This window comes from Chiloscyllium plagiosum, unplaced genomic scaffold, assembly GCF_037043375.1.
Source record: "Chiloscyllium plagiosum isolate Xiang-an unplaced genomic scaffold, Cpla_swu_hap1 HiC_scaffold_18, whole genome shotgun sequence".
Classification (NCBI taxonomy): Eukaryota; Metazoa; Chordata; class Chondrichthyes; order Orectolobiformes; family Hemiscylliidae; genus Chiloscyllium; species Chiloscyllium plagiosum.
The window spans coordinates 33766931-33790866 of NW_028270156.1; the positions used below are offsets into that span (position 1 = coordinate 33766931).

General features: G+C 42.2%; 1 protein-coding gene across 1 annotated transcript in view; it reads right to left on the reverse strand.

Annotated features, from left to right (window-relative positions):
- Positions 1 to 7096: 7096 nt before the first annotated feature.
- ampd3a (adenosine monophosphate deaminase 3a) overlaps positions 7097 to 23936 on the reverse strand; it is a 51401-nt gene continuing 34561 nt past the window's right edge. Inside the window, exons 11-15 of the mRNA XM_087996433.1 lie at positions 22413 to 22576; positions 18817 to 18937; positions 16115 to 16288; positions 14740 to 14850; positions 7097 to 7952 (exon numbers count right to left, since the gene is read on the reverse strand). Of these exons, the coding sequence (XP_087852559.1) occupies positions 7776 to 7952; positions 14740 to 14850; positions 16115 to 16288; positions 18817 to 18937; positions 22413 to 22576 (747 nt within the window). The 3' untranslated portion in view covers positions 7097 to 7775. The remainder of the gene's footprint in view (positions 7953 to 14739; positions 14851 to 16114; positions 16289 to 18816; positions 18938 to 22412; positions 22577 to 23936) is intronic.

Below are 23936 nucleotides of genomic sequence, written 5' to 3' on the forward strand. Positions count from 1 at the left end.
CCACCCCCACCCTCTCCTCACTTATCTCTCCACCCTTCAGGCTCTCTGAAGGGCTTTTGCCCAAAACGTCAATTTTACTGCTCCTCGGATGCTGCCTGAACTGTTGTGCTTTTCCAGCACCACTCTGGTTTCCAGCATTTGCAGTCATTGTTTTTACCTGGGGCATCTTTCCTGCCAGATGAACTCCAGACCTCTTTTGTGGGGGACAGAAAACCACTCCTGCTTTATCTAACCTTCAGAGTTGCCTCCGTGGTTCTCCTCCACTTCCCTACCAGGTGATAGGTGCGGAATTTCCACACTAGATGCTCAACCGGTACCAACGAGACATCAAAATCACAAGAACAAATTGTATAGTAAATCCAACATGGTGGCGCTGCGTCCATGTTTGTGGCCTGGGCTTGTCCACTTCCATCTGCTTTATTTCTTTCTTTCTTTCTTTTACTCTTGCTCTTTTTTTTTAACTTTTTTTTTCTCTTTGGAGCCCTATTAGAGTCATAGAGATGTACAACATGGAAGCAGACCCTTTGGTCCAACTCATCCATGCTGACCAGTTAACTTAACCTAATCGATACTCCCATTTGCCATTAGTTGGCCCATATCCTCTAAACCCTTCCTATTCATATACCCATCCAGATGCCATTTAAATGCTGTGTTTGTACTAGCCTCCACCACTTCCTCTGGCAGCACATTCCATACATGCGCACCCCCTTCTGCGTGAAAAGGTTGCTCCTTAGAGCCCTTTTGTATATTTTTTCTCCTCTCACCCTAAACCTATGCCGTCTAGTTCTGGACTGCCCCACCTCAGGGAAAATACCTTGTCTGTTTATCCTATCCATGCCCCTTGTGATTTTATAAATCTCTGTCAGGTCACCCCTCAGCTTCCGACAATCCAGGGAAAACAGCCCCAGTCTATTCAGCCTCTCCCTCTAGCTCAAATCCTCCAACCCTGGCAGCATCCTTGTAAATCTTTTCTGAATCCTTTCAAGTTTCACAACATCTTTCTGATAGAAAGGAGACCAGAATTGCACGCAATATCCCAACAGTAGCCTAACCAATGTCCTGTAAAGCTGTAACATGACCTCCTAACTCCTATACTCAATGCTCTGACCAATAAAGGAAAGCATACCAAATGCCGCCTTCACTATCCTATCCACCTGAGACTCTACTTTTCAAGGAGCTATGAACCTGCACTCCAAGTTCTCTTTGTTCAGTAACACTCCCCAGGACTTGTACATTTAACGGTAAAGTGCTGTTCTGATTTGCTTTCCCAAAATGTAGCACCTCGCATTTATCTAAATTTAAACTCCATCTCACATTCCTCAGTCTATTAGCCCATCTGATCATGATCCCGTTGTAATTTGAGGTGCCATTCTTCGTTGTCCTATACACCTCCAATTTTGGTGTCATCTGCAAACTTACTAATTATACCTCCTATGTTCACGTCCAAATCATTTATATAAATGACAAAAAGTAGAGGACCCAGCATCGATTCTTGTGGCACTCCACTGGTGACAGGCCTCCAGTCTGAAAAACAACCCTCCACCACCACCCTGTGTCATCTATCTTCGAACCAGTTCTATTTCCTACTGGCTAGTTCTCCCTGTATTCCACGAGATCTAACCTTGCTAACCAATCTCCCATGAGGAACATGTTGAACACCTTACTGAATGAAGTCCATATAGATCATGTCTACCGTTTGCCCTGATCAATCCTCTTTGTTACTTCTTCAAAAAACTCAATCAAGTTCATGAGACTCAGCATCTTTGAGAGTGGGTCCAGTCTCCTGAGCATGTGTGGTAGTGGTGACAGGAATTGGCTCCTTGGGGATAGCAAGCCTAGCACAGAGGAGAGTGAGCCTTCCGGGAACTCCTTCCGAGAATGACAGCAGCGAGTGTGGGCCCAGTGGCAAGAGATGGTGCTGGAGCATGATGACTTTGACATTGATGGCCCCAGCACAGGATTCCAGGCATCAATGGCAGGGTCGCCTGTGCGGTTGGCAGAAAAGGCAGCATCCAAAACCACAGGAAAATTAGAGATCACTCTTTAAGAGAAGATGTAAGAATTTTTTCCTGAGGATTGTAGGCCTTTATAACTCTGCCTCAGTGGTTGTCAGAAATGGGGTCATTGAATATTTTTAAGACAGAGGTAGACAGACTCTGTCAGTCAGCTACGGCAATGCAGTAGGCCAGAATCAGTACTCTTGGTGGATCAACGGGAGCAGCGGCTGCATAGGCAGCGATGTGGTAGGTCCAGTGTGGTGCTCCTGGATGAGCGGAAGCAGCAACGGATACCCCGGAGCTGAACTCCTGAAATGGACTGTAATGTGGGGGCTTTGGTGGGCACAAAGTCTGTTGTGGAGACCCCAGTCCTTTCCTAATTTTGAACAGAATGCAAGAAGTTATCTTGATATCTTTTTACACTCAAATTAGCGCCAGTGTGTTGTGACATATTACATTTTTCACTATTTCTTTGTTAAATACAGTGCAAGTCACAATAAATCATTCAGTTTAATAAGTCATTCAATTCAAAAGCAATGCAGGTGGTCAGGAGCAACATTGGCCCACAAGACTGAGAATGGCAATATTGCCAATGACTATGGGGAAATGGATGTCATGTTGAATAATTACTGTGCCTCAGTATTTAATAATAGAAAGGGAGGATAGCTTTCCACAAGTCCCAAGGAAATTACTAGTGGATTGGGAACAGGGACTGCATAAAATTAATGTAAAATAAATATCGGTAATGCAGAAATTAGAGCGACAAATCTCTGGGACCTGACTGTTTTCAACCAAGGTAGTTAAAGAAAGTAGAGGAGCACAGAGTAGAAACCTTTTGAGGTCCTGAGATACAGGAGTTGATCCTGTAGATTGGAAAATTGCAATTCACTCCACTTTTTAAGGGTGAAAGAGAAAAGCCAGGGAATTACAGACCAGTTAACCCAATAGCTGTGTTGGGGAAATTGTTAGGAGTCTAAAATCAAGGATGGGATAACTAAACACCTTCCGCAAAGACCGTTCCCTCCGTGACTACCTGGTCCGGTCCACGCCCCCCTACAACCTCCCCTCACATCCTGCCACTTTCCCCTGCCACCGCAGGAACTGTAAAACCTGTGCCCACACCTCCTCCCTCACTTCTATCCAAGGCCCTAAAGGAGCTTTCCATATCCATCAAAATTTTACCTGCACATCCACTAATATCATTTATCCGTTGCTCCCGATGTGGTCTCCTCTACATTGGGGAGACTGGGCACCTCCTAGCAGAGCGCTTTAGGGAACATCTCCGAGACACCCGCACCAATCAACCAAACCGCCCCGTGGCCCAACATTTCAACTCCCCCTCCCACTCTGCCGAGGACATGGTGGTCCTGGGCCTCCTTCACTGCCGCTCCCTCACCGCCAGACGCCTGGAGGAAGAACGCCTCATCTTCCGCCTCGGAACACTTCAACCCCAGGGCATCAATGTGGACTTCAGCTTCCTCATTTCCCCTTCCCCCACCTCATCCTAGTTTCAAACTTCCAGTCCCCTTGACTTGTCCGGACTTGTCCTACCTGCCTAGCTCCTTTTCCACCTATCCACTCCACCCTCTCCTCCCTGACCCATCACCTTCATCTCCACCCCCACTCACCCATTGTACTCTATGCTACTCTCTCCCCACCCCCACCCTCCCCTAGCTTATCTCTCCACGCTTCAGGCTCTCTGCCTTTATTCCTGATGAAGGGCTTTTGCCCGAAACGTCGATTTTGCTGAAGCTCCTCGATGCTGCCTGAATTGCTGTGCTCTTCCAGCACCATTGATCCAGAATCTTATTTCCCACAGTGTTGTTCATAGTTTGGTGCGTGCGTCTCCTGCAAGTTTGTTGAAATAAAAGAAAAATATCTTTTTTTGTTGTAGCTACAAACGTTTGAAATGGAAAGAAGACTGAGGGGGAGCCAGCCATCCGTTTCTTTTTGTGTTTGTTGAAATCATATTTTTCTTAATTCTGTTGGAAGAACTGCCTGTTTGCGGGTACAACAGTGCAATGTTGATGTTAAATTTGTAACTTTGGATGATGAATGGAGAATGACTCTAAGACATTTAGGCAATGTTTTATTTAATAATTGGCTGGACAAGCATTTATTGCCAATCCCTAATTGTCATGGAGAAGATAATAGTATGCTGTCATCTTGAACTACTGAAATCCATTTACTATAGACCCATCAACAATGTTGTTAGAGAGGTAGCTCCAGGATTTTGACAGTGAAGGAATGGTGGTATATTTCCAAGTCAGTATGGTGACTGGCTTAGAGAGGAAATTGCACTTGGTGATGTTCCCATATATTGGCCAACCTTGTCCTTCTAGCTGGTAGTGTCCATGGATTTGAAGGTGCTGTCTCAGGAGACTTGGGTGAATTTCTGCAATGCATCTTATTAGATAGTATACAGCTGCTACTGATCATCAGTGGTGGAGAGCCTGAATGCTTATGGATGTGCTACCAATTATATGTGAACTGCTGTGTCGTGTATGGTTTTCAGTTGCTTGAGTCTTGCTGAAGCTGCGGGTGAACAGTATTCTATTATACTCCTGACTTGTGCTTTCTAGATGATGGCTTTGGGAAGTCAGGAATTGAGTTACTTGCTGCAGCATTCCTGTCTTCTGATCTGCTTATAGTCACGGCATTTGTTATTAGTCCAGTTCAGTTTCTGGTCAATGGTAACCCCAAGGATGTTAATAGTGAGAATGATGGCAATGCTATTAAATGTCAAAGGATAAAGGTTAGCTTCTGCTTTGTTGGATATAGTGATTTCCTTGCCACTTGTCAGCCTAAGCCTAGACATTATACAGGTCTTGAGGCATTTGGATATGGATTGCTTCAGTATCTCAGGAGTTGTGATTGACATTGCACATTGCATTAATCAAACAACTTCCAAATTAATGATAAAGGAAAAGTAATTTATGAAGTAGCTGAAGATGTTGGGCCTAAGACATTACCCTGAAGAACTCCTGAACTGGTGACCTGAAGCTGAGATGATTAAAACTCCAACAAATAAAACTTTTGTTCTTTGCATTGGGTATGACTCCAAACAGCTGCAAGTTTTCCTCCAATTCCCATTGACTCTAGTTTTACCTGGGCTCCTTGATGCCACAATCAGTGAAAAGCTGCCTTGATATCAAGAGCAGTCACTCTGACCTCACTTCTGGACTTCAGCTGTTTTGTCGGTGTTTGAACAAAAGCTGTAATGTCAGGAGCCAAATGGAAACCAAACTGAGCACTAGTAAGCAAGTTATTGTTAAGCATGTACTGCCTGATCGTACTGTTGACCCCTTCCAGCCGTTAACAATTGAGAGTAGACTGATGGACCAGTAATTAACCTGATTAGATTTGTTCTGCTTTCTGTGTACAATACATACTTGGGCAATTTTCCACATTGCCAGTGTTGTAGCTGTGCTGGAACAGCTTGGCCAAGGGTATGGAAAGTTCTTCAACTCTTCAGAACTACTGCCAGAATGTTGCCAGGGCCCATAGTCTTTGCAGTATCATCTTCCTCTAGCTGTTTGTTTTTTTTTTGATATCATATTATAAATTGAATTGGCTGATGAGTGACATCTGTGATGCTGAGGACCTCGAGGAGACAAAGATGGACCAGTAAGTTGTTTAATTGTCCACCAGTATTCACAACAAGATGTGGCAGGACTGGAGAGTTTAGATCTGTCGGTTGCGGAATCACTTAGCTCTGTCTGTTTATGGTGTTTGGCACATAAGCAGTCATGTGTTGAAGTTTCACCAAGTTGACACCTCATTTTTATGTACAAATTCTGCACCCATGTCATCCTCAGTACTCCATCCAAGTCATGCTCACCACAAACGGGTACTGATTTATCAGCCAAGAGGAGGTACAATATGATGACCATCAGCACGTTCCCTTGCCCATGTTTTACTTAATTTCATGAAACTTCATGGGGTCCAGACTTTCAGGGCAATTCTCCCCTGACTGTAAAATACCGTGCTGGTATCTCTGCTGGTGGTGTTTGAGATGATGTTTGGTCTGTAAAGACCACTCTCTCAATTTTGGCACTATCCTCTCGACGTTAGTAAGGAGGATTTGCAGGATTGGCAGGACTGGGTTTGCTTGTGTATGATGCCAGGTGGTCTGACCGGTTTCATTCCTTTTGTGACTTTTTAGTGGTTTAACATAACTATGTGACTTGCTATGTGGGATATATCAGTTAACACTCATTCACAGCGGTGTTGATCTGGTGTTACATGTAGGCCAAAACAGATAAGGATCGCAGATTTTCTTCGCCAAAGGGCATTGGTAAACCAGGTAGGATTTTAATCAACAATGGTTTCATGATCATTAGAATTTTAATTCCACAGCATGGTGGACTTTGAATCTGGGTATAAAGAGCATTACTTGGTCTCTGGATTACTTGCCCAGAAACAATACCGCTATATCATTGACTCCCCTTGCCGTTTACAGAGAACAAAAGAATCATATCTGCCTCGGAGTTCAGAAGATTGTGGGTCCATGCCATTCCAGGACTTGAGCACAAAATCCAGGATAATACTTTCCTGCAATCCTGGACTCTTAGAGATGTTTTCTTTCAGATGAGAAGTTACATAGAACCAATAGCTGTCCTCTCAGGTGGATGCAAAACATTGTGGCATTATTTAGAAGGAAAGCTGGGGAGCCAATATTTATTGTTCAGCCAATATCATTAAAAAGCTCAACAAGGGAGTCACAATTTATGGGGACAGACAAGAAAATGGAGTTGAGACTGTCACCACCAGATCGCGTAAGGCCTTACTGAATAACAAAGCAGACTTGAAGGGCCATCTGATCAACAGCTACTCAAGTCCTGTATTCACACAAATTGCTGTTTGTACAAACTTGCTTGCTGTGTGTAAATTGTCTGTCTTTAGTCAGATGAATTGGGTGTTTGGTGCTCATGACATTTAATTGTGAGTTTATTGCCTACTGAGCTACATCTAATATCTTAATAGTTTGAAGAGTCCTCCTAGTCCAGCAGATCTTGTACATGTGGATAAATGCTAACTAGTGCCCACTCGCTTCCATAAATGCATTAACGATCAAAGTTAAAAATCACAACACCAGGTTATAGACCAACAGGTTTATTTGGAAGTACTAGCTTTTGGAGCGCTGCTCCTTCATCACGTGGCTGTGTCTTAACTATCAGACAAAGGCCATTTTGCCTGACAATCTTGGTGTGGACCTTCACCTCTTCTATTTAATGGTTTTACTCAAAATTTGACTCAGTATATTACATTTACATTCACGTAGGTACAATGTCCCTAGAATAGACATTTTTTTATATATAATTGTAACAGTCTAGAAATTAACACCAATGGTGCTAATGCAAAGTAACTTATAAACAGATGAGCATGCCCTGGCTGGATTAGTAATTTAAACCGAGTTGACTATACAAATAGAGGTTTTCTAGGCTAAATGTAAACAGCGTATTGTACACTTTATACACTAAGGCTATTATATATATATTTTCATATATATTCTCAGTGGAGTCTGCACTAGGATTATCTATTTCTTTAAAAAAATTGTTAAAATATAATTAAGCATGAGGCAAACAGCATTAATAATATGGTGAAATGCATACAATTATCTCATATTGGCTGGTAAGGATTTAATCACACTGGCTGTTGTGCTTTTCTGGTTATGAACCAGCCTGATATCTAAGTGCATTTAGAAGCAGTATAATGGGCTTGTTCGGTCCATAACTGATCACCTTTCATGTTTCTACAAATGCAAGAGCCAGACTGCTAATTTATTGACCGGCTCATCTCTGTCGATTTCACGGCATCCACCAGGAAAGAGAGCTCGTTGCACAGTGTCTCGTACCTAAAAGCCATCCGGATCTGAGCTACGTTTGTCTTCCGAATATCGTTTCCCTCAGGCCCTTCCTTCAGGTAGTTCACACCCAAGTAGTGTTGCTTCTCCTTTGGAAAGAAGGCAAGTACATTAGTTCTGCTCAATCTTTTTCAAATCATAGAAATTTACAGCACAGAAGGCAGTTATTCAGTTCATTATGTTTGTGCTATCCAAAAAAAAAATGTATCCAGCCTAACCTCAGACTAGATCTTATGTGAATCACATCACAAACTGGAGGAACAACATCTCATCTTCAGACTAGGTACTTTAGAGCCTTCTGGACTTAATATTGAGTTCAACATCTTCAAATTGTGAACCATTTCTTCCCTTTTGTTTAGCTTGTTACATTCTGTTATCATGTCCTTGGCTCCCCTCCCCTCCCACCCCAGTGGGACTGTTTGTCCTTTAAAGTCTGGAAGGAGACTCACCATTGTTCTACCTTTCTCACATTCCGAACACTTAGTCTGAACCATCAACATCTTTTCTCCACCAGCACCCTACTCTCTCTATCCCCATCCCCACCCAAACTATAGCTTGACTTCACTTCACTTATGATGATAGAGTTACCGAGACACAATGTTAGCTTGCTCTGTCTCCACGGATGCTGTCTAACTCGCTGTGATCTTCAGTATTGGTTGTTTTCAGTATAGATTCTAGCATTTGCAGTAATTTGCACTCTTACTCCAGATCTTGTTGCATTTTATATTACAGTGAAAATAATTTCTCCTCGACTCCCCTCTAACCCTTAGAACTTCGGTCCTTGGTTATTGGCTTCCCTGCTAAAAAAAATAGAAAGGATGGGAAAGATCTAAGTCCCCATAATTTTGTACACCCCCTTTCCCTCGGCCTCTTTTTTTTGATTAAAACAACGCAGCCTACCCAATCCTTCCTTTTATAACTAAAATTCTCCAGTCCTTGCAATATGATCAATCTCCTGATCAATCTGCACCTTCTCTATAGTATATTTTTTTTCTCTCTAATAGGATGTGGATGTTATTAGCAAAACCAGCATTTATTACCTATTTGTAATTGCCCTCAGACTGAGTGACATGTTAGAACAGTCCAGAGCTAACTTCATTGTGGCGCGTCTGGACTGGGTAGGTATGGTGGATTTCCTTCCCATAACGGTATTAGTGAACTGGATGGGTTTTTCCAGTAATCCCCTTTTTTTCTGATTTATTAATTGCACGTCATTGCAATTTCACCATTTGACATTGTGGGTTTTGCCCCCAGAGCGTTAGCATGGGCCTCAGGATTAGTTCTTTCATAACCTTCTTGCTGTTACTTTCTATACCTTGGCTAAGAAGGGAAATTATCCCTTAAGCCACCTTAACCAACTTACCTACGTCTTGCTACACACAAGGATCTGCGGCCGTACATTCTAAGGTTCCTCTACTCCTTTTATGTCTTGGCGCCTTATCGTTTATTATACGTTCCTTTCTCTTGTTCGCCCATGTCCAATACATTACTTGACCCTGCTTTAGATTAAATTCCATTTGTCACTTTCTACCCATCTAACCAGTCCACTGATACCTTGCTGTGTTCTATGGCTACAAAGCATACAACCAACTCTTGTATCATTTGCAAATCTCTGGTCTCTAATTAGCCCATTCTTTTATCCCTTATCTTGCTTTTTGTGTTTATAAAGTATCTTAGGTTTTATTTGATATTACATGTCAATGTTTTATATGCTTTCTATTTGTTTATAGGCCTTCCATTTAATTTCCCCTCTCACCCACTTTCTATACTCCTCTAGGCTTCTTGCAATATTTAGCTCTCAGTATCTGACTTTATTTTCTCCTCTCCTGTGCTTCTTGACATCCAGAAGGGTCTAGATTTTGGAATCTTTTTGGGAACCTATTTGCTCTGAACCCTCACTGTTTCCTCCTTAAATATCTCCCAAAATCCTGACACTTTGACCTTTTTAAGAAGCTGTTCCAGTCCACTTCTGTGAAATCATGCATCAGATTAGAAAATTAGCCCTTCCAACTATTACTCTTGTTTGATTTTTGTTCATTTCCATGACTACAAGTCTAACTGAATTATGATCATCGTCATTCATCATGGTCACTAAAATGTTGCTTCACTGACACAATGGTTTCCACATTCCCAGTTTCATTTCCTACCATTAAATCCAGAAGTTTTTCTTACTGAGTTTGTTCTCGGCTGTCTAAAATAATTCTTATTGTATAAATTTAACAATTCTGAACTTTCTACACCATTTTTGCAATGATTTTATCTCTGTTAATATTAGAATAATTGAAATCCCCTGCTATTTCTAAGCTTTCATTTCTGCACTTTTCAGAAATATATCAATATACTTTCCCTTTTAATGCCCTCTGGTGGGATTCTTGGTACATTCCCAACTGATTCATTGTCATTTTTTGTTCCTCAATTCAACCGTATGGCCTACTCTGCTCCTTCCTTTAAAGCTTCCTCAAAACAGTCATTGCCACTTCTTGGAAAATTTAGTGCAATGTCATGCTAATTGCCACACCAGGCTTTCACTTTCACAAAAGAGGGGAGCTCTGCATCCTTGAAGGAGATTCCAACCAGAGTTCCTTCAAAAATAAAGAGCTGAATCAACATCCTGACAGTTCTACATTGCATAGAACTGATGACAAGGAAACCATGCCCCTTTTTTCACAGCAGTTAGCTTCCACATTCTGAAATGCAAAGGTTGTGACAGCCATTTTTGCGAGCAGCTGTCAGACATTAAGTACATAGGTACATAATGTTGAGGTGCGTGGAAGGTGGGATGCCAGCTGGAAGGGGCCAGTGTACCAGGTATGTACCACATGGGTAGGATCCTAGCTGATTAGGGTGCCAGGGAATTCATGTGGCAAGTGAGGTTAGTTGCCTGGTAAGTACAGTACCTGCTGGATAGTGGGCCAGGTGCTTGGGAGGTCAGGCAGCTTCCGAGGAACAGGAGAATCGATGTTTCGGGCAAAAGCCCTTCATCAGGAAAATCGAGAAAAGCCTTCTATTCCTTTCAGACTGTGCTATGATGGGCATTTTACAAGGTCCCCATGCATAACTCCCAGCTACTCTGGAAAACTGTCTCCATGCCCATTTGTTTCCGTGCCCAGTACTGCAACACTACTTGCCAAACAGACAACAACAAAACTAATGTCATCTACAGTTTTTGCAAGGTATTTTGTAACAAACACTACATTGGACAAACAGGCAGAAAACTAGCCACCAGGATACATGAACATCAACTAGCCATAAAAAGACATGATCCACTTTCACTAGTATCCTTACATACAGATAAGGAAGGACGCCATTAAGTGCTCTGTTTCCATTAATCTATTTTCCAGCCTTTACTTTCTCTGCCTTTTTCCAGAAATTGCTGGAAAAGCTCAGCAGGTCTGTGGAGATAAATCAGAGTTAACATTTCAGGTCCAGTGACCCTTTTTATATTGGGCCAGTCCAGGTCAGGCTGCAGATTTCCTCTTTGGAAGAACATTTTTTAAATTAATTATTTGGTAGTTTAATGATCATTATTAATATTTTAAACCATTAGACAGAGGAGCAAAATAAGCCATTTGGCCCATCGAGTCTGCTCTGTCTTTCGATCATGGCTGTGGCTTTCCAACCCCATTCTCCAACCTTCTCCCTGTGACACTTGATACCTTTTACTCAACAAGAGCCTTTGTCTTAAATATACTTAATGACTTGGCATCTATGGCTTTCTGTACGAATGAGTTCCACAGATTAATTGCCCTCTAGCTGAAGAAATTCCTCATCATCTCAGTTCTATAGGGTAGTCCCTTCACTCTGAGGCTCTGCCATCGGGTCTATTCTCTCCTACTAGTGGAAACATCTCCGTTCTATCCAGGCGTCTCAGTATTGTGGAAATTTCAATAAAATACTCCCTTCAATCTTCTAAACTCCAAGTATAGACCCAGAGTCCTCAACATCTCCTCCTTATATGACAAGTCCATCATTCCAAGGATCCCCTCCAAGGCCAACACATCCTTCCATAAATGAGACACAAAACTGCTCACAACACTCCAAATTCCAAATGGTCTGGCCAGACCCTAAAACGACCTTAGCAATTCATCCCTTCGCTTGTATTCTAGCCTTCTTGAAATAAATGCTAACATTGCATTTGCCATCCTAACTGTTAACTGAACCTGCATGTTAACCTTAAGAGAATAGAGTCATAGAGATGTACAGTATGGAAACAGACCCTTCGGTCCAACCTGTCCACGCCGACCAGATATCCCAACCCAATCTAGTCCCACCTGCCAGTGCCCGGCCCTTAACCCTCCAAACCCTTCCTATTCATATACCCATCCAAATGCCTCTTAAATGTTGCAATTGTACCAGCCTCCACCACATTCTCTGGCAGCTCATTCCATACACGTACCACCCTCTGCATGAAAACGTTGCCCTTTAGGTTTCTTTTATATCTTTCCCCTCTCACCCTAAACCTATGCCCTCTAGTTCTGGAATCCCTGACCCCAGGGAAAAGATTTTGTCTATTTATCCTAGCCATGCCCCTCATAATTTTGTAAACCTCTATAAGGTCACCCCTCAGCCTCTGACGCTCCAGGGAAAACAGCCCCAGCCTGTTCAGCCTCTCCCTGTAGCTCAGATCCTCCAACCCTGGCAACATCCTTGTAAATCTTTTCTGAACCCTACACAACATCTTTCCGATAAGAAGGAGACCAGAACTGAACGCAATATTCCAACAGTGGCCTAACCAATGTCCTGTATAGCTGCAACATGACCTCCCAACTCCTGTACTCAATACTCTAACCAATAAAGGAAAGCATACCAAAAGCCTTCTTCACTATCCTATCTACCTGCGAGTCCACTATCAAGGAGCTATGAACCTGCATTCCAAGGTCTCTTTGTTCAGCAATACTCCCTAGGACCTTACCATTTAGTGTATAAGTCCTGCTAAGATTTGCTTTCCCAAATTGCAGCACCTTGCATTTATCTGAATTAAACTCCATCTGCCACTTCTCTGCCCATTGGCCCATCTGGTCCAGATCCTGTTGTAATCTGAGGTAAGCCTCTTCGCCGTCCACTACACCTCCAATTTTGGTGTCATCTGCAAACTTACTAACTGTACCTCTTATGCTCGCATCCAAATCATTAATGTAAATTTTCAAAAATAGAGGGCCCAGCACCGATCCTTGTGGCACTCCTCTTGAACTATGACTCCTAAGTCTGTTTGTGCTTGATTTCCAAAGCCTTTCCCCATTTAGAAAATAGTCTACACATCTATTCCTAAAAAGTGCATAACCTCACATTTTTGCCACATTGTATTCCATCTGCCACTTCTTTGCCTACTTCCCTTGCCTATCCAAGTCCTTCTGCATTCTCCCTCAAGACAACTTTTCCTCTACCTCTCTCCCTTCTTAAGCAGGGTGTTACATTAGCCATTTTCCAGGCCTCTGGGACCCTCCCTGTCTCAAATGATTCCTTAAAGGTCACTACCAATGCTTCCAAAACTTCCTCAGCCTATCCCTTTCAGAACTCTGGGGTGTAGTCCATCCAGTCCAGGTGATTTATCCATCTTCCCACCTTTCAGCTTCCCTCACATCTTAGGCTTAAAATGGTCACTACCCTCACCTCTCACTCTCTTGAAGTTCTGATATGCTACTGACATTTTCCACTGCGAAGACTGATGCAAAACACTTATTCAGTTTCTCTCTGCCATTTCTTTGTTCCTCATTATTACTTCAGTGTCATTTTCTAGCTGTCCAGCAACCATTCTTATCCCTCAGAGAATGAAAAAAACTCTTGCAATTTTCTTTGTTGCCATCTAACTTTTTTATTCCAGTTTTATTATTAACTGGATTCCAGCTCTCCCACCTCCTAGTGTGACTTTGAACTCAACCTCTGAGCATTAGTGAAAATTCCTGCATTACTAGTCCAGAGGTAACATTGCCATTATAGTATCACTCCACCATTGATACCCACTGATCTATAACTTATAACACTTTTATTTAATTTGTTGAGCCAGCGCCTATTATATTTAACACTTTCTTCCGCCACAATAACTGCAGGTCACCTCTATACCCAAATCATTCACTTTTGCTATAAATATTGATGCTAGTTTAGCCTTCACTTCGCAGCAGCTCTTGTAAATCATGTCAAGACGTCAGGAGTCACTCTCTCGACATTAATCTGATCACGTGCTTTTCAATGATCGATTCGCATGGGCTGACTTGCACATAAAGAAGTCTGTTCTTTACTTTTTTTGGAATATTGTCTGTAATTGTATTGATTCTCAGTTTGTCTGGAGAAAACAGCGCAGATTACAAAGGGAAGAATGTTTTCCCGTGAGAGAGAATTAATTGGCACCATGTGTAAGTTTGCGCTCAGTTACTGGTCATGTTTCATTGCTTAGATTTCAGAATTACATCATGGTTAAAAATCCTAAATGTCTTGGTGCAGCAGAGGGTCAGTGGGAGGATCTTGAATATTCAAGATGGACACCCAATACACACACAGTTACTGCAGTGTGCAGGATAGGATGTTCTTCTCTTTCTTCGTGAAAAAAAGGTAGCAGACATTTGCTTTAGGCTCTTGGTATAGTGCAAGTTTTCAATAAAACTTGCACTGGAATATACTTAGATGTCTCTGTTAAAGGGGAGAGGCGGAAGGTACGAAAGGCAAGTCTGACACATTCTCATCTTCACTCCCCTGATCACTGGCAATATTTGCTTACAGTTGGCAGAATTAAATTCATTCCCATCTGCTTCTCAAGTTGCTGTCTGTTCACTGAAAGTCTCCACTTGTGCTTCAATGAACTACCAGAGCACCGAAACCTGATATGAACACGATCCCTTTAATCATGCTACCATATTAAAAACACTGTTTTTACAGTTTTACCTCATGTGACAAGCCACTTTGAAGCACACTATTCCTAGCTATCTCACACAGGTCACAGGTGCTGAGTTTCCACACTTGGGCAGCGATTGCGTATTCCTCCATTAGTGCCTCCTGGATCAGAACAGAACAATTTGTTAGTTCCCTATTAGAAAGAACAAGCAGCAAAATGCCAGAAAGCAGAAACCAACTGAATTGATGTTGCGAGACAAATGCCAATTTGAAGGCAGAGATGGCTAAAGTCAAAAATTTAGGGCGGCACGGTGGCACAGTGGTTAGCACTGCTGCCTCACAGCGCCAGAGACCCAGGTTCAATTCCCACCTCAGGCGACTGTGTGGAGTTTGCACGTTCTCTCCGTGTCTGCGTGGGTTTCCTCCGGGTGCTCCGGTTTCCTCTCACAGTCCAAAGATGTGCAGGCCAGGTGAATTGGCCATGCTAAATTGCCCGTAGTGTTAGGTTAGGGGTATGGGTGGGTTTCGCTTCTGCGGGGCGGTGTGACTTGTTGGGCCGAAGGGCTTGTTTCCACACTGAAAGTAATCTAATCTAATCTAATTATTAAAACATGCAGGTGAAAGATTCAAACTCTCAATACACTCTCTCCCAATCAAAGGCTAGCTCACCCCCCGAGACTTTTCCATCTTTAAACTTGGAGATCGGGAACAGAAGACAAAATTATTTCTGAATATTTACAGACGTACAAAAACAACAAGCAAAACATTCTTGATCTTCATCTAATGTATTCATATCTTTCACTCTGGAATTTACATTTTCACAGACAAATTAGTAGAAGGTACAGAAGTGAATAAACAGCTTGAGTTCATGACTACAGTGACCTCATCTCCGCCAATTCTATTAATCTGTTAACTTTCCATATCACTGGTATCACCTTTGGGAACGGCTCAATTGTTAGCACTATTGCCTCACAGTGCCAGGGCCTTGGGTTCAATTCCGATTTCAGGTGACTATCTGTGTGGAGTTTGCACATTCGCCCCATTTCTGCATGAGTTTCCTCCAGGTGCTCTGTTTTCATCCCATACAGTTGAAAAGTCTGCAGTTTAATTAGACTGGGGTTACGGAATAGGTTTGGTTGGGAAGCTCTTTGTGGGGTGAGTGCAGATTCAAAGGGCCAAATGGCCTATTTCCCCAATGTTATGGTTCTATGGGTGGCTGCAAAGGATCCAGACCAGTATGATGAGGTATAAAGGGAAAACGTAATGAGAGTTTCATTCTGCTTTTTGTTGAAGCTTGCTCTCCAACTTCACCAATCTCACAGTGTGGGGAATTCTAGACAGTGTTAACATACATGGGGATGACAAGGCAGAAAACAATTCCATCAGACTCTTGATGAGCATTGCATAGCATTTAAGATACACGCACCTTTGTATAGTGAAATTGCATGGGGTCATCCGTGGAGAGAGAGACCTTGAGACCTTTGTGCAGGAACTCACGCAGTGGGTTTTTAGAGTATTCCAGAAAAAGGCTGTTATTACTCAGCGGGGACATGGCGATCGGTACCTGAGCAAGGTAGTAGAGATACTGAAGCACTGGACTCTGGAAAACATAAATATAATCAGGCTTTCTAACTCATAGTACAAATAAAAACAATATCACAGTAAATAATGTACATAATGTAAAATCCAAATTAGGTGAGTTGAATTATCATCAGTCATGAGGGAGCAATCTCTGTTTCAAGGACAGTATGTGTTGTTATAGAAGCAAACATGGGAGAGAGCTGTCCTGAGAGAGGGGGCAGTTCCTTGAATAAATTGTTAACCCAAGATCCCCTCGTGCCTGTTCAGATGGCTTAAAATTCCTGTGATGTTATTTGAAGGAAAACAGTGCTATTGTCCTGGCCAACATCCTTTCCTCCACCAACATTAGCCAACAGATTCACTGCTGCTTTTCATTACTGTTTGACACACCATGATGTTGTGTTTGTTGGCATAACTTTAAAAGTTTATTTATTAATTGGCTACAACAAACTTTTAAACATCCTAATGGACATTAAATGAGACAGCACCAGAGGGATTATTTCAATCCACCGCCGAGGTGCCATTTCTTTGAATGAGCTGACCAATTAGTCCTACTTCTCTGATCCTTCCCATGACACTGCTATGTTCTCATCTTTAACAATCTTTAAAAATCAATTCCCATTTGAAAATGACTGTTAAATCTGCTTCCACTACCCTTTCAGGGATCTCATTCCAGACCACACTAACCTGCAGTTTAAAACCATTTCATCTACATGATGGTTCTTTTGCCCAATGTCTTTTATCTTCTATCTTTTTTCATTAGGTTTTTGAATATCTATTTTCCCTCAACCTCTGTTCTAAAAAAAACAATACTCTGCACAGAACTCAAGTCCCTTCATCCTTCATACCATTACTGGACCTTCTCCATAGCCTTGTCATTGTTTAGTATTGAATACTCCAGCAATGAAAGGTACAATAAAAATTCAAGTTATCATAAATGCTTAAGACTGTGACGAAGAATGATCATGTTTATTGTAGAGCGAAAGGACAAAGTTCTTTCCAACCTACAGCTGCTGTTTACAGCATTCTAATGTAAGTTCCTAAATGTAAAGCTAGTTTGAGATTTACAGATGAATATTGAATTACCAAGTGTTGTCTTGACTTCATGCCCATTTGGAATGGGATTAGGTGCTAACTGATCTTTAATTCTGGATGCTTTATTGCATTTCGTCTGCAGTCTGTCAGATCCTCTGCCTGCACTGGAGTTAAATGAAGGTCATGAGAGAGAAAGGGACACCATGTCCATTACAGACACAAATACTGGAAGCTGATTACAGATTCTCAGTATTCTCCTGTCCCGTTAGTGCTCACTTATTTTGAGAACAGCAGTCTGCTTGACTACATGAGTCTACCTGATGTTCACACACAAGCTTCCCAGGAGTTCCCAGAGCTTGGGAATCATTTTCCCAGTGCAGGGCAATCAAGGAAACATGGTGTTCCAACTGAGACAAGAAAAAGGGTTTGAACTTAAAAACATATGAAACAAAATATGATACAGTAGAGACAGAGACCATTCAGCCCATTATATTGTGCTTGCTGTAAAAGAGCTATCCAACATTTTTGCTATCCTGCTCTTAGTCTGTAGATTAAAGAGTATGTCTACGTGTTTCTTTTCAATGCAATGAGAGTTTCTGTCTCTAACACTTTTTAAAGTAGTGACTTCCAGACTTCTCCTTTATGCTCTGAATGAAGAAAATCACTTAAGTCCCTCTGATTCTTGTGCCTTTTGCTTTATATTACCACCCTCTTGTCCAGATTGAGTTCTATTTGCCACTGCTCTGTTCACATGACCAAAACAGGGATGTCGCTATAGCTTCCTTCTCACTATTAACCAAACAGCCAATGTTTATATAATCTGCAAACATTTTTATCATGACTATTGCAAATCTAAATCATTGATATATACTACTGAGTATGGCAGCGCACTTGTTAAGAATGATTAATGATAAATGATCATCTTCAAATTTTGAAAGTATAAAAACATTGAAATCAAACCATTTTATAGCACTTTTCATGATGTTAGGTGATCCCAAATCACAGCCAAGGTGATGCTTTTTGGAATGTAGTGTCGAAAAGTGTGGTGCTGGAAAAGCACAGCAGGTCAGAAAGCTTCAGAGAAGCAGGAAAATTGATTTTCAGCAGGAATGTAGTCAAACAATACGGAATCGATTAACAATCAGATCTATTTAAATGTTGGTTGTGATAGACACTCTGCTCTTCTCTTCAGGTAGTGTGCTGGGATCTTTTATATGCACTTGGCATAGAAGCTAAAATTTTAGTTTAATATCCTTTCTGAAATACAGCACATCTGACAGTGCAGAATTCTCTCATTACAACTCCCTTATCTGTGCAACAATGGGGACTGTCACGTCTAAATTTTGTTCCCAAGTGACTGGAGTGCAATTTGAACCCACAATCCTGATTCAGAGCTACAGAAAGTGCCACAGCTGGCACTTATTAGTTTAAAGTGAGATACTATGCTGTTAATGAATGAGACTGATTTTCACAGCACCCTCGTGATTCTGTACTTGTTGTGTGTGAGCATACCTTCTTAAGATTCAGTCCATGTGAAATATTGTCCGCTGTTAGAAAGGCTGAAACCAAGTGAGTGATTGAACCAGCCTCCCCACAGTGAGGTCGGAACTGGAATGTACTCAACCCTCGTTCCCTGAAAAACAAACCAGAGTATCAGTCACTTATGATGGTTTATCAGGAGGTAACAAGATCCAGGTGTCATCCTTGGCTCATCAAGAACTTTTCACCAAACCTGCATCTCACTCTTAAAACTCCTCCTGCCCAAAATAAAATACAATTCCAGTCAAGAGTCCCATTTTGTTTCTCCTTCACCAAACTTATCATTGAGCTGAAATCAGTGAACTAAAACCCTGTAGAATTTAGGAAGACCAAAAACGGGTCAGAGAAAAAATCAAACCGTAGAACATACAGTTGTCCCCACGAATACGCAGGGGTATGTTCAATGACCAGCTGCGGAAGACTGAAACCACTAATAGGTGCGAACCCACTCATGTAAATGGGAAGCTTACTTTCCCAGCATCCTCCTGGACCCTACTTCTGGAACATTCCCAATAATACGTTCAGGCTGTGGTAAACGGTGGGTAACTGGACCTGCAGATACAGGAGTCGCCCTGTACATTGCTCTTTCAGGGAGAACATTCAAGATAATAATAATTCACTCTATAGAGAGATCTTTCCTCTCATTCATTCTCTAGTCATCAAAGTCTGGTGCCCAGGATTAAGTACAATGCTCCAACGAGTGTTCCACCAGTGCTTTTTTTAAGGGTTTAACATAATATCCTTTCTTTTGTTACTGGATGTCTCCACTAATAAAGTCAAAATATTCCATACTCAGTTTAAAAAACCTCCTCAATTTGTTCTTTCACCTTCAAAGATTTCCATTCCTATCCCCACAGACCCCTCTATTTCTACACAACCATTAACATTGTGCCAAATAGTTCACAGCCAACCAAAATCGTTTTTCTCTTCTGTGTATTAAATTTTGTCACCTCACTTCATCAGTCTATGCCTTCTCATTGTTAACAACAATTCCAAGTTTTGTGTTATCTGTCAACTTTGAAGTTGTGCTCTATCTGGGTCTGGGTTATAGATCAAAAAATGTGTGAATACCGATCCATAGGTACACCAGTGTACAATATGCCTCCAGTTTGAAAAACAGTAACTCAATTCTACTCTTGTTTTTAAAATAGTGATGGAAAAGGATAGACCAGATCTAACAGTTGAAGTTCTAAATTGGAGAAAGGCCAATTTTGACGGTATTAGTCAAGAACTTTCAAAAGCTGATTGGAGGCAGATGTTTGCAGGTAAAGGGACGGCTGGAAAATGGGACGCCTTCAGAAATGAGATAACAAGAATCCAGAGAAAGTATATTCCTGTCAGGGTGAAAGGGAAGGCTGGTAGGTATAGGGAATGCTGGATGACTAAAGAAATTGAGGGTTTGGTTAAGAAAAAGAAGGAAGCATATGTCAGGTATAGACAGGATAGATTGAGTGAATCCTTAGAAGAGTATAAAGAAAGTAGGAGTATACTTAAGAGGGAAATCAGGAGGGCAAAACGGGGACATGAGATAGGTTTGGAAAATAGAATTAAGGAGAATCCAAAGGGGTTTTACAAATATATTAAGGACAAAAGGGTAACTAGGGAGAGAATAGGGCCCCTCAAAGATCAGCAAGGCGGCCTTTGTGTGGAGCCACAGAAAATGGGGGAGATACTAAATGAATATTTTGCATCAGTATTTACTGTGGAAAAGGATATGGAAGATATAGACTGTAGGCAAATAGATGGTGACATCTTGCAAAATGTCCAGATTACAGAGGAGGAATGCTGGATGTCTTGAAATGGTTAAAGGTGGATAAATCCCCAGGACCTGATCAGGTGTACCTGAGAACTCTGTGGGAAGCTAGAGTAGTGATTGCTGGGCCTCTTGCTGAGATATTTGTATCATCGATAGTCACAGGTGAGGTGCCGGATGATTGGAGGTTGGCAAACGTGGTGCCACTGTTTAAGAAGGGCAGCAAAGACAAGCCAGGGAACTATAGACCGGTGAGCCTGACCTCGGTGGTGGGCAAGTTGTTGGAGGGAATCCTGAGGGACAGGTTGTACATGTATTTGGAAAGGCAAGGACTGATTCGGGATAGTCAACATGGCTTTGTGCGTGGGAAATCATGTCTCACAAACTTGATTGAGTTTTTTGAAGAAGTAACAAAGAAGATTGAGGGCAGAGCAGTAGATGTGATCTATATGGACTTCAGTAAGGCGTTTGACAAGGTTCCCCATGGGAGACTGATTAGCAAGGTTAGATCTCATGGAATACAGGGAGAACTAGCCATTTGGATACAGAACTGGCTCAAAGGTAGAAGACAGAGGGTGGTGGTGGAGGGTAGTTTTTCAGACTGGAGGCCTGTGACCAGTGGAGTGCCACAAGGATCGGTGCTGGGCCCTCTACTTTTTGTCATTTACATTAATGATTTGGATGCGAGCATAAGAGGTACAGTTAGTAAGTTTGCAGATGACACCAAAATGGGAGGTGTAGTGGACAGCGAAGAGGCTTACCTCAGATTACAACAGGATCTGGACCAGATGGGCCAATGGGCTGAGAAGTGGCAGATGGAGTTTAATTCAGATAAATGTGAGGTGCTGCATTTTGGGAAAGCAAATCTTAGCAGGACTTATATACTTAATGGTAAGGTCCTATGGAGTGTTGCTGAACAAAGAGACCTTGGAGTGCAGGTTCATAGCTCCTTGAAAGTAGAGTCTAAGGTAGATAGGATAGTGAAGAAGGCTTTTGGTATGCTTTCCTTTATTGGTCAGAGTACTGAGTACAGGAGTTGGGAGGTCATGTTGCGGCTGTACAGGACATTGGTTAGGCCACTGTTGGAATATTGCATTCAGTTCTGGTCTCCTTCCTATCGGAAAGATGTTGTGAAACTTGAAAGGGTTCAGAAAAGATTTACAAGGATTTTGCCAGGGTTGGAGGATCTGAGCTACAGGGAGAGGCTGAACAGGCTGGGGCTATTTTCCCTGTAGTGTCGGAGGCTGAGGGGTGATCTTATAGAGGTTTACAAAATTATGAGGGGCATGGATAGGATAAATAGACAAAGTCTTTTCACTGAGGTCGGGGAGTCCAGAACTAGAGGGCATAGGTTTAGGGTAAGAGGGGAAAGATATAAAAGAGACCTAAGGGGCAGTTTTTTCACGCAGAGGGTGGTACGTGTATGGAATGAGCTGCCAGAGGAAGTGGTGGAGGCTGGTACAATTGCAACATTTAAGAGGCATTTGGATGGTTATATGAATAGGAAGGGTTTGGAGGGATATGGGCTGGGCGCTGGCAGGTGGGACTAGATTGGGTTGGGATATGTGGTCGGCATGGGCGGGTTGGACAAAAGGGTCTGTTTCCATGCTGTTACATCTCTATGACTCTATGACACTGCTTGTGGTCTCTCAAAGAATTTTATATCAACGCTACCACTGCCCCTTTAATCCCATAGGTTTTAATTTATCTAACGCGGTTATTCCAAATTCTTTTATTCAACTTATTTTGAAAGCCCAATTACATATTAACCATGTGACCCTCATTGCAATGAGTGAAGTAGTAACAGAATACCTACTTCCTCAGATTATTGAGCACCATAATGTTTGCATACATATAGTAGAGGTAGTAGCTGTATGGTGGGTTCTGCTCTCTCGTCCACTGCCCAGGGGTTGGGCTCTTCACTGAGAACATGTGAGCACTGTGCTTCGACTCATCATCCACACTGTCAAAGCCCGTCACCTATAACAGAAAGCAAACCTGTTAGACTCCATGGACTTCCCACCATAAATATACGATATTGCATTATGCAGGGCCTGGTATAGTAGCCAGCTCAAATTCAACTACAACATTTTGAGAGCTTTAATTCAAGTTTTAAAAGTTTGAAAATAAAAAAAATTGATCTCTGTAACAATGACTGTGAAACTATGCCTTCCAAAGTTTGTGCGAAGATTTGTAGCTCGGGTGCTCGTTGTTGTGGTTCTGTTCGCCGAGCTGGAAGTTTTTGTTGCAAACGTTTCGTCCCCTGGCTAGGCGACATCATCAGTGCTTGGGAGCCTCCTGCGAAGCGCTTCTTTGATGTTTCCTCCAGTGCTTATAGTGGTCTGTCCCTGCCGCTTTCGGTTGTCAGTTTCAGCTGTCCGCTGTAGTGGTTGGTATATTGGGTCCAGGTCGATGTGTTTGTTGATGGAGTTTGTGGATGAATGCCATGCCTCTAGGAATTCCCTGGCTGTTCTCTGTCTGGCTTGCCCTATGTATGGGTCCCACTCAGACCCATAGTATCACTACCAGGGACACCATCATACAAACTGGCCAAAGAACTACAACAGAAACTGAAACACCTGGTCAGCGGATCCAAACACTCTATACAATCAACACAGGAATTCTTGGACATCATCAGAAATATACACATAGACAAAGAAGAAACCATGATATCATTCGACGTGACGGCACTGTTCACTTCGATTGACAAAACCCTAGCCAGAGAAACAACAGCCAACCTACTGGACATACAGAACAAAAAAACAGGACGCTGATCCTATCAACAAAGACGGCATACTTAAACTACTGGACTTGTGCCTCACAACACACTTCACATTCAACAACCAAATTTACAAACAAATCAACGGAACACCCATGGGATCACCAATCTCGGGACTCATAGCAGAGGCAGTTATGCAAAGGTTAGAACAAACAGTCCTACCACAAATTCAACCCAAACTCTGGGTCAGATATGTCGATGACACGTTTGTAATCATTAAAAACATGGAAATAGAAAAAACACACCGGATCATCAACGCCACACTCACAGGAATCCGATTCACGAGAGAAGAAGAAAAGGATAGCCAACTCCCATTCCTAGACGTGATGGTACAGAGAACACCAGACGGAGAATTCACTACAAGAGTATACAGGAAAGCCACACACACAGACCAAGTCCTAAACTATGAAAGTAACCACCCCAACACACACAAACGAAGCTGCATCAGGACACTATTCAAAAGGGCCACAACACACTGCAGTACACCAGAACTACAAAAAGAAGAAGAGGAACACCTATACAAGGTATTCGCCAAAAATGGATACCCGCGCAACTTCATCA